This window comes from Zootoca vivipara, chromosome 13 (assembly GCF_965207765.1).
Source record: "Zootoca vivipara chromosome 13, rZooViv2.hap1.1, whole genome shotgun sequence".
In the NCBI taxonomy this organism is placed as follows: Eukaryota; Metazoa; Chordata; class Lepidosauria; order Squamata; family Lacertidae; genus Zootoca; species Zootoca vivipara.
This window is the reverse complement of record NC_142596.1, coordinates 27,598,375-27,609,730: the sequence shown is the minus strand read 5'-3', so window position 1 is coordinate 27,609,730 and position 11,356 is coordinate 27,598,375. Positions and strand designations below refer to the sequence as shown.

The following is an 11,356-nucleotide window of genomic DNA, read 5'->3' as shown; positions in this document are numbered from 1 at the left end:
ACTTCCTCTCTCTCCGGCCCTGGCCAAGTTTCCTTTTCTCTCCCTCCTCCCCACAGAGCTTCTCCCTCTCTTTCTCTGCCCTCCTTTCTCAGCACCACAGAATCCCCCCCCATTCTCCCACCCTGGTCTCTCTTAGCGAGGTGTGCAAGTGCACCCAGCCAGGCCTTTGCACAGGTGAGGAGGGGTGGCCCAAAAGAGCCCCTCTAATTGTCTCTAATAACCTTCCATGTCTGGGTTTAGGTGGGACTTCTAATGGGTTCTGTGTGTGAGGCAGCCAGAGACAAGCCTTTGCCTCTTGATCCTGCTTGGCTATCACTGTCAACAGATGACCCTGCAAGTTCTGTTTACTAGAAAAGAAAAACTATCCTCCCTTCATGCTTTTCTCATTTATAGTTTTATAAACCTCTACACCCAAGTGCTCCAAAAGCAGGGCCATCAGATGGCCCTTGTGCTCCCCTAGCAGCTGCTAGGCCACAGCTACTGCCAAGCATAACACAGTCACGCTCCTCCTCTGGTGAACCAGCAGCAGAGTCAACAGCAACACTGAATAGACACACCCACCACAGCAGGCCTGGCAATTCTGCCACCAACCACAAAGATTATGCTCACCAACAACACATCTCCAACCAGGCAAGGAAGGCTCCTAGCACTGCATAGCAATATTCAGGTGACCTTGTGAGGCTACCCAACCCTGGCCATGCTACCAGAATAAGCTATATTGTCTTTCCCTGCACAAGCCAACCAGGTACTTGTGATAAAAAGAAGCCTGTGCAAAGAGCCCCCTGCCCCATGCAGGATTTAAGACCTGCTGGCAAAACAATGCTTCCTCCGCAGCAGCCATGCACAAAGTGTTTGGAACCAGCCTTTTGCAGGGGATAAGGGACGTCACACATAAAGGGGAAATAATGGAGCTGACAGTGGCAAGACTGTGGTTGGCACCGCCCCCCTTGTGTGGGGATTAGTAGCAACATAATAAAAAGGATACAGCACCTGGACATTAGGGAGATGTAAAAGCTCCTATTTTGGAGGCCCTGGTGGGAAGAATAGTTTTAGGTGAGAAAAGGATGGCACAGCAAGACTGCAGGCCTGGCTCCTTGTTCCAGGACACAGAAGAAAGTGCCATGCTGGAGCAATTGTATTAATTTCCTAGGGTATCCCATTTCTTCTCCTTCAGACCCATAGACCAGCTTTCCATGTAGCCATACCTAAGCTGGAAAAAGGAGAGACTCAGCATACATGAGATCCTGAGTTCACGGACTCTCACGGAAAATAGCTGCAAAAAACACATGCATGTATCTGGATCAAGGCAGCCTAATAGCTTGTGTAATTGGCCTATGACCCAATAATCACATTCAGGCTTAGGACGCTTTCACTTTGTGTAGCCCCCTTAATCTCAAACAGCCACAGTACAGCTCCATTTTAATTTCCAATGTCTGCTGGTTGTTATCCCAGGTCAGCTGCATACTCAACCTGCTGCTCCCACTCTCCACTTCATGCAGCCCCAAGTTTTAGATTGATCATCACACCAGCAGTAATGAGGGAGGGAGGATGCAGAGACCTGCAGTGCAGCAAGGGAGGTGGAGCAGGGGAAGGAAGAGCAGAGTGGCAGCAATCTGAGGCTCCCTATTGACCTTAATGTGTGTGGCATTTTCCCCTGCTGGCAGAATGTTGTCCTCTGGTAGGGCAAGGGGCTTTAGAAGTGATTCCTTGCCATCCAGTGGGCATACCTCAACAAAGAAAATTGTACTTGTGACTGTAGAGCTAATGGGCTCTTAAGGTAGCTTTTGCCAACCTAGTACCCTATGTGTTTTGGACTTGCTGGGCACCAGGTTGGCAAAGACTGCCTTAATGAAATCCTCAAGCTCCACTCTGCTTCCCTCAATTTTAGCCAAACATTTGCCCCCGCCATGGCTTTTTAAGAACATTACATTAAGGGGGCTGCTGCCACAGAAAGTAAGGGGTGACCCCTCTGGTTGCAATTCCCATTTCCCCAATATTCTTTTTTTAGATGTGGTGGCACCAAGGATGGACATAAGAGCAACATAATCCTTGCTTCCAGGCTTTTCCCACATCTTACCACTGAATTCACTTTTCTACTGCTACAGGACTCTGGGGCAATGTCTTTGTAGTGATCCACAATGACCCCAGAACATCTAGTTGGCCACTGTGAGAACAGGATACTAGACCAGATGGACCATCAGCTAACCAGCAGGCTCTGCTTTAGGTTCCCAGGGAGGGACGACCCTCCTTATTTTCCTTCTACCAGTGGGTGAAGGTTGTTTTGTTCAAACAGGCCTTTGGAAACTTTTTCTTTTAAAAGGAAAGAGCTTTTAACAGTGTACAGTATTTTTTGTTTTTCATATTGTTTTAATTCTATTAGAGTTTAACTGCTTTTTAACAACTGCCTTTTGTGTATTTTTAGCATTTTGTATCTAAACTGTGCCGTTTTGATCTGTGGAAGCCGCATTGAATCCCAATTTGGGGAAGAGGTGAGATATAAATAAATTGTGCATAATAATAACAGTAATAATAGTAGAGCCCGGGCTGTGTGTGTAGAAAGGATCCCTACGTGGCTTTTCTGTGCTCTGCACGGCACCTCTGCATCTGCCATTCTGCCAGGTTTTAACGGCTCCTGAAGCACTTCCGTCCCATTCCTCTCTGTTCACTCTCACTAATGGAGGCCAGAGAGCTTGAAGCAAAAAGCCGCTGACATTGGTGAGCTTCCTGGCTATACAGAGCCACTTTCTGAGTCCTCTCAGCCCCTTGCTCTTCTCACCTGCGACCACAGGGCCTGGGTTACCAAAAAAGCAAGAGCGAAGGAAGGGCCCACCTGGGGCGCTTCAGCCTTACAAGAGGCAGGCACAGGCAGGCAGTCTCAACGGGGTGCCTCAGGTAGTTGCATTCAGCCTGCTCCTCCAGCGCCGTCATCTGCGTGCTTTGAAACGTCCCCTGAGCTGGCTTCCCTCGCAGGGGCGTTGTGGGTGCTTCGCCTCACGGGAAACATGCGTAAGTGAAAGTGCGCAAGCGCGTAGTTGCCCCTGTCTTCCTCCCCCCTTTTCTTTCCCGCCATTTTCCTCCTCTCGCGTGCAGGGGGCGGCCGTCCTTCCTCTTAATCACCCAATCAATGCCTTCACCGGCCGAACCGCGCACCAATGCCTGGCTCGGAAGCGGCCAACTCCGCGGCGGCGGCGACTCGCCTCTATCTTCCCCTCTCCCTCCCGCAGTTACACTCCGAGCCCTGACTCAGCTCAAGTGGCGATCACAGTGCTGTCCTTGGCGGTGGTTTTTTTTAATTTGCCGCTACCGCGCAGGCGCAGGCAGGGTGTGGGCGGAGCCGCTGTCTCCCGTAGCCCCACCTCCCCCGGCCGTGCTGCGTTCGCCGCCATCATGAGCCGCATTTACGACCAGGGCGCCCTGAGCACCAAGGCTGTGCACACGGAGCGCCTGCGCTGCCGCTGGGACCCCGCCTCCTGGCAGCGGTAGGCGGTGGGCCGCTTCTGCGGGGAGGGGCCTCTGAGCATGTGTAGAGTGCGTAGTGGCGCCTCCCGCCCTTGCAGACTGAGGGGGTGCAGCGTGGAGGGGTCGGGTTTGATGCGGTCGCCCAGGGACACTTGTGTGGAGGGAAAAGAGCTGAGCACCAAGAATGAATCCTTGAGGGACCCCTTAAGAGCGAGAGAAATGAGTGAATCCCCCACCCGTTGAATATTGGACAATTAGGAAGTTGGACCATCCAAGAACAGAATCATGGAGACCTATGGGGTCCTTTAATGCTATTCTCACAACAGCCCTGTAAGGTAGGTCAGGCAGAGACGGAATGGCATGGATGGACAAGTGAAAAAAATAGGTTTCCCCTCTATGGCATCAAAATTCCCTGATACTCTATAACCCCATGGGATTGTGGGGCGATTGACACACAAGTTTCCCATAAACTCTTCACTTTGGGTTCTCCCCCTGTGTCTTAACTTTTCTCCCCTGCAGTGGTGACGGTGTGATTGTGGAGGGGCAGCTCTTGGATGTGTCTCGCCATCTCATCTTGGATGATGCTGACAAAAAGGTGAGGCTTCTAATGAGAGCAGAAGAGCGGTCCTGCTGGATCGGACCAGCACTCAACCTCCTGTTCCCCTGCAGGTGCCTCTGAGAAGCCCCATAAGTGCAGTGCAGGAAAGCCATAGTCTATTCTGAGGCTCTGCTGCTAGAGGTCTGACACAGCCATCAAGACAAAAAGCCATTGATAGCTTTATCCTCCATGAATTAGTTCTCACTTGTTCACGGCATTACATTGGGAGGTAGTTTGCATTGAAGCGGTTCATGTGACCCTCTCCTCGCCAACTGCACCACTCAGAATGCTGCCTTTGCTGTGGGAAATGAAGGGATGTGTCTGCACCACAAATATAATAATCCCACCTGGGAATCCTGGTGTGGGAGTAAAAGATACATAACCTCCTTTGCCATAACACAAAAATGTCAGTTCTGACAGTTCCTGGCTGGTCAAGGTTGTGTGCCTTGAATTGGAGAGGATCCTGCTAAGTAGCAGTTTTAGATTGGATGAGGGTAATAAACAGCAATTTGGGAGAGCTGGTTTTGGCTTGGTTTCTAGATGGCCAGGTGGCACCGGTGACTAGGAGTGGTTTCTTTTACTAGCTGTGTCTTAAATGCCAGCTGTGCTCTTTTCAAGAAACTAGGGCTGGTCTTGTCACCTCCAAACTGCACAACAGTGGTACCTCGGTTTAAGAACAGCCTTGTTTACGAACTATTCGGTATAAGAACTCCGCAAAACCAGAAGTAGTGTTCCGGTTAGTGAACTTTACCTCGGTCTACGAACGGAAGCCGAATGGAGGAAGGGCACCGGTGGCAGGAGGTCTCATTAGGGAAAGCATGCCTTGGTTTAAGAACGGCTTTGGTTTAAGAATGGATTTCCGGAATGGATTAAGTTCATAAACCGAGGTACCACTGTACTGTAATGTGCTGTATGTGGGGATGCCCTTAAAGGCTCTCCAGAAGCTTCAGAATGCACCTGCCATGGTTTTGATGGGGCCATTCATTCCGATCAAATTGACTTCAGTCTCATTCCATCTACATTTATTGCCACTTGCTTCCATGTTTCCAAGCACAATTCAAAGTGTTGGTGCTGACCTTTAAGCCCGAAATGGCCTTGGCCCAGTATACCTGAAGGAGCATCTCCACCCCCATCGTTCAGCCCGGACACTGAGGTCCAGCTCTGAGGGCCTTCTGGCAATTCCCTCACTGTGAGAAGTAAGGCTACAGGGAACCAGACAGAGGGCCTTCTTGGTAGTGGCGCCCGCCCTGTGGAACACCCTCCCATCAGATGTCAAGGAAATAAACAACTATCTGACTTTTAGAAGACATCTGAAGGCAGCCATGTTTAGGGAAGTTTTTAATGTTTGATGTTTTATTGTTTTTTATATTCTGTTGGGAGCTGCCCAGAGTGGCTGGGGAAACACAGCCAGATGCACAGGGTATAAATAATAAATTGTTGTTGTTGTTGTTGTTGTTGTTGTTGTTGTTGTTGTTGTTGTTAAACCCTAAAGCACCCAGGACTGGAATATACAGTATCAAGAAATGCCTCCCTGTATGCAAGTCTGAGAACTTCATTCATCTGCTGAGACTCTGCTTTGGGATCCCCACAGTCTTAATAAATAAAGCCAGTATGTACCTTGTGGTTGTGGCACCCAGATTTGGAACAGCTTCCCTGCAGAAATAACTTGACTAGATTGCTTCTCATCACTTTTAGAAGGGCAGTAAAGGCAGAGTTGCTTCAGTGGACTTTTTCCAAAAAAAGATGGTTTTGTTGCTGCTGTTTTGACCAGATTTGGCTATTAGTGCATACTATTTTTATTTTAGGTTGCTTTGAATATTTTATAGTGCACAATTTGATGATAATATTGAATAGCCTGCAGATCCAAGGTTTTTTTTTGTGTGTGTGTGAGATTAGGAACTGGAGTCTGTCCCCAAAGCAGGAGAGGCCCTTGGGTCCTTAGCCGCCTGCCCTGCCCCACCCTGAGAGGATGAGCAGGTGATCCTCCATGCTGGTGGACTGGATTATTTGCCAGATGGGGAGAGAAGGGAGGGGACTGACACAATCTGAAGGTTTTGTCATGTTGCCAGATTGCATTGCTGACTTTTCTCCTTGGATATTTATTTGTTACCTTGACATCCTGTCTTTCCATCAAAAGGTAACTACGGTAACAGTACTTTGTCCAAGGTAATTAACAGTAATAAAATCCACAATAAAAAAGGATCAGTCTATAGAAAACATGGCAATAAAACTGGATAAAAGCATATAGATAAAGGCAGTTAATCAAAAGCATAGTTAACTTAGAAGTATAAACACGGCAACAGAGCCAAACAGACCAGCCTAGTGAGCCAAACACCTGTTTGAATGAAAATGGTTTATCCTGGCTAAATGGAGTCCATCCTCAAGGGCCTTCCCCCTGCCTCTGGATGCAGTATCTGTGGAAACTTTTTTCTCGAGTTCCCAGCAGTGTGCATCAGATGTTGGCTGGACAGATAGAAAGGCCTCTCTTGAAGACCGCAATACCGGATCAGGGCTGTGCAGTAGAGTGCCCTTCAGGGAGTCTAGCCCTGAGCCTTTTAGGGGTTTATAAGTCACAATTGGCACATTGAATTGTGCCGGAAATGGTCTGGGAGGCAATGGTAGCTGTTGTCACCTTAGAGTCCCAGGCCTCCTCTCACCCCCTGTCAAGGTCCTGACTGCAGCATTCTGAGCCAGAAGCAATTCCTGAACAATCTTTGAGGGACAGTTCCACGTAGAGTCACCCATGTAGCAGTCACCCAAACAAGATGTAACAAAGGCATGTCTCACCAGGGCCAGAGCTTTGTTTTGACTACGTCAGACCAACACGGCTACCTACCTGTAACTTGTCTGGTTCAAGTTCCAGTTCACTCACCCTCATCCAGTCTGACACTGATACCCTGCATATTGTTCTAGAGGAAGAAATATAGAGTAATTCATTCTTGCTAGCTGTGAGTGTGATTTTTTTCTTTTGCGCAACCCACTGTAATTTTTGCATTGGTTCTGTGACTGTTGGAAACTAGAAATGAGCAGTTTTTGTTTTTGTGTCTGTCTTCTTCATGATGACTGTTGACAATGGCTGGTGCTGGGGATTGTCAACACTGTCTGGTGAATGCCAACATGTTCCAGTTTTTTTTGCATCAACAGTAATACAGAGTTGCAAATGTAGTGGCAATAGGACTGGTAGGTGGTAACAACAGTCAAAAGTGATGGTGTTTTCTGAAGACTCAGAGTGAGCAGATTCTTTTCCTTCCCAAACCCCAGGAGCGCTACTTCGTGCTATACATCAGGCCAAGGCTTGTTCATCGCCGCAAATTTGACTCCAAGGGGAAGGAGGTGGAGCCCAACTTCAGCGAAACCCGGAAGGTCAATACTGGCTTCCTCATGGCATCCTACAGTGAGTTTTGCCCAGAAGCCTCTCCTTGGTCTGCCTTAGCAGAGCAGAGGGTAGTGTTCCTGCAGAGCAGGCTTGGGAGGTTGCCCTGTTATCCTGGGTAGTGAACTGGGGTGTCTCAGCATATGATCTGCCTTTCCTCTTCGCATGAATTTCTCCTGCCATGTGGGGTGGGGAGATTGAGAGCATCTCAGCAGTGGAACAAGCTGCCCAGCATGGTTGTAGAACAGCCTTTGCCAGCCTGGTGCCCTGCTGGGGCTGATGGGAACTGTAGCCCCAAAATATTTGGAGGGTACGAAGTTGGTGAAGGTTGCTCTAGGATCTGCTTGGGTGTAGGAGGCTTTTTTCAAGGAGGGCAGGTGTGGTCCCCAGCCTGAGACCAGGAGCTGGGAGTTGATGGCTCCTGTGTGTGTGTGCCTGGGCCTTTGGGTAAGGCCCTCCTTGTACACATCTGTCTTTTTTTCCTGTGTTGTGATGGACAGAGGTGGAGGCCAAGGGCGAGACCGACAGGCTGACCCCAGAAGAGCTGGAGTGCCTGGTGACCAAGCCAGAGTTAGTGAAGGTGACGCAGCCCTACACACCCAGCCAGGCTGTGGCCTTCTGGCTGCCTGAGAGTGAGATGGAGAAGATGGAGCTGGAGGTGGGGATGGAGATCCGCCTGAGGACTCTGGGAGATGGACCCTTTGTCTGTAAGTGCTGCAGGCAGAGCTGCTGCCCCAAAGCCTCTTTTCCCTGGTCAGCCCCTTTACCCATTCACCACCCCGCTGGGCCTGCCTGGGGGATGAGCCTTCCTCATGCTAGGACCTGGATTTGCCAAAGCATCAACACTTTCTGGAAGGGGACACCCTGGTGGGACTAGATTCCTTCCTCCAGTGTATATTCCATGTAGAAACTTTTCAGGGACGTAGAAGGCTGCCTTCAGCTGAATCAGGCCATTGGTCCATCTAGCTCAGTACTGCCTACACTGGCTGGCAGCAGCTCTCCACAGGGGTCTTTTGCCCAGCCCTACCTGGAGGTGCCATGGGGGATTGAACCTGGGGCCATCTGCATGCCAAGCACCTGTGCTGCCACTTAGCTCTTGCCACTTTTTTCTCCTTTCCAGTCTCCTTAGCCAAGCTGGATGTGGGGACAGTGACCAAGTGCAATTTTGCTGGTGACCAGCAGGCTGGGGCCTCCTGGACAGACAACATCTTGGCTTTCAAGGATCATGGGGAGCCGTCCGATGAGCCCCGGGGGCATGGGGATGGTGCAGAAGATGCCGAATGGGTATGTGGATGACCACTCTAGATTGAGCAGCCAGGGCAGAGGGTTCTCTGACACGGGCTGAGACTCGGAAACTCATGGGTTTGCTCCAGCCCAGGAGCCAGACTGACCCTGTTCTGGTGGGGCTGACTTCAGGGGCCTGTGCCTGGAGTCCTGGGTGGGAACAAAGCCTGTCTAGGGGTCCCTTGGAATAACTGCTGCTATTCTCTGCAGGATGACTGAGGCAAGAAGAACTCAGAGGACGCAAATGACTCCCTGCAGCTCCTGGACTCTTCTCTAGTCTTCTGTTTCCAAAGCTTCTGGGGAAGGAGGGGGACGTTCGGGGGTGGGGAGGGAGTGGTGTGTGATCTCTCAGCAGGGCTGGGATTCCTGCAGCCTTCCTGAATCTCTTTCTGGGTGCCTGAGGGTGGCAGATCAGAATATTTTTCTTTTAAACGTTGTCCCAGGCTAGTTGTGGGCTCTTCTATGGCAGGCACTGCCCCACCATGCCTGCCCAGCCCCTGGAGCAAAAGCCTCAGCCCTTCAGCAGCACACCAAAAATTACTGGTAGCAGTTTCAGGAAGACCAAAAAAAGTGATGGCCGCCAGCCACTGAGTGCCACGCAGTGGGAGAACCACTGTGAGCAGCAGAGGTAGCTTGACCAGCCACAAGTGCGGAGGACAGGTTGGTCAGTGTCTCTGGCCACAGTGCTGAAATAGGCTATTGGAACAAGGAGGTTCCATCTCTGAGTGCCAAATGCTGTGGGCAAGCAGCAGGCAATGGCTGTGTCACCATAGCAGTTTGAATGGCTAGTGGTAGCAACTGCAGAAGGCAGCCTGCTGGTCCGGTTCTGCCTCGTGTTCTCATTTGGTGCCATACGCCTTACCTTTCAGTGGACTGTTTCCTCCTCCTCAGAGCAGCAGCGGGATTCACCATCATGTGCTGGTGATCTGAGGGGCAGCCTAGGATTTAGCTTCATGGGGCTTTTATTTGGTGCTTGGACGACGACACCTTCCTTCCTTCTGCTTCTCTCCCGTATTCCTGCCCATGCTCAGCCCACTCTTCTTTTATTTAAAAAAACTTTTTTCTTCACTTTTACACTATACTTTTGAATTCAAACATTAATCATAATCATCAACATTTATGACAGGCATCCCCAAACTGCGGCCCTCCAGATGTTTTGGCCTACATCTCCCATGATCCCTAGTTAACAGGACCAGTGGTCGGGGAAGATGGGAATTGTAGTCCAAAACATCTGGAGGGCCGAAGTTTGGGGATGCCTGATTTAGGATTCCTTGAATCCTTAGACTTCCCTTCACCCCTCCATGGTTTCCATTATCAAACTTTTTCTGCTGCATCATATATTTTCTCTATTTTTCTTAAAATAGTCCATTTTTACCTTAGTTTCTAATACATTACAAGCGTTATTCAAATTCTGCCAAAGTTTTTAGTTGTTTACAGTGTTCGCTTAAGTAAATTGTATTCCCCCCCATTCTTTATTAAAGTTTCTATCTTCCTGATTTCTGATTTTCCCGGCCATTTTCGCCATTTCGGCGTAGTCCATCATCTTTATCAACCATTCGTCTCTGGTCGGGACTTCATCTTCTTTCCATCTCTGGGCCAGTAGTATCCGCACTGCTGTTGTTGCATACATAAATAATTGCCCACTCTTCAATCTGATCCTTCTTGGCCAGCTGGATAGATTTGTCATATATTGCACCAATAGATGGAACATAACCCTTATTGATGTTGGCTGACCTGTTGCGTAAATAACTTTTTTTTGTGTGTGAAACCAATAAACAAATTTAACAAAATACAACTTGACGGTTGTTCCATCAATGCTGAAAACATCCCATAGAGCATAATAACGTATCCATTTCACACTAGAGATTTACACAGGATTGTGGTGGTCTTTGCGTTTGGTCATCTCTCTGTATGTACAAGGTGAAAGGTTGGTGGAGGTCTTTCCTTAAGTACACAGGAACATCATCATCATCATCACTTTTAATTTGTATACCGCCTTTCTATCATACAATACTCAAAGCGGTTTACAAGCTGAAGAAACAGAATCTCATGAAATACAAAACAACCTTATAGCAATCTAATGCAATACAAAAATATGATAATAAAACATAGCTTTAAAATAAGCAATCAAATAATGTAACGTTCAACAATCATTACAATAGTATAGAATAATATCAGCATATGAAAATTAAACAGAAACCCACTCTTAACATTTACAATAAATAATTTCAAAACAATAATCAATAAAACAACAGCAAGCCACAGTGCATAAAACAATACAATACAAAAATAGAGACTGGAGGGCCGGAGGGGGCGAGGTGGAAAGAGGCCTTGCCTGATGGAGTCTCTCCCCTCACAGTTCTTCCTCCAGGCACAGCTTCCTTATGAGGAGTCCCAGGGCCGGAGGGGGCGAGGCAAGGCAGGTGGAAAGAGGCCTTGCCTGATCAGTCTCTCCCCTCACAGTTCTTCCTCCAGGCACAGCCTTGCCTTACATTGAGTCAAGCCCTTGGGTCCATCTAGTTCAGTTTTGGTGGCACTGACTGGCAGCCACTCTCCAGAGTTTCAGGCAGGGGCATTCCCAGTTCTACCTGGAGATGCTGCCAGGGATTGAACCTGGGACCTTCTGCATGCAAAGCAGATGT

At 48.9% G+C, this 11,356-nt stretch overlaps 1 protein-coding gene across 1 annotated transcript; it reads left to right on the top strand.

Moving 5' to 3' along the window:
- The first annotated feature begins 3,321 nt into the window (after window positions 1-3,321).
- ARPIN (actin related protein 2/3 complex inhibitor) lies at window positions 3,322-10,509 on the top strand. Its single transcript, XM_035131099.3, has 6 exons — window positions 3,322-3,479; window positions 3,979-4,054; window positions 7,319-7,451; window positions 7,931-8,137; window positions 8,551-8,714; window positions 8,925-10,509. Exons 1-6 carry the CDS (start codon window positions 3,388-3,390, stop codon window positions 8,931-8,933), a joined length of 681 nt encoding a protein of 226 aa, XP_034986990.1. The 5' UTR covers window positions 3,322-3,387; the 3' UTR covers window positions 8,934-10,509.
- The last annotated feature ends 847 nt before the right edge of the window (window positions 10,510-11,356 follow it).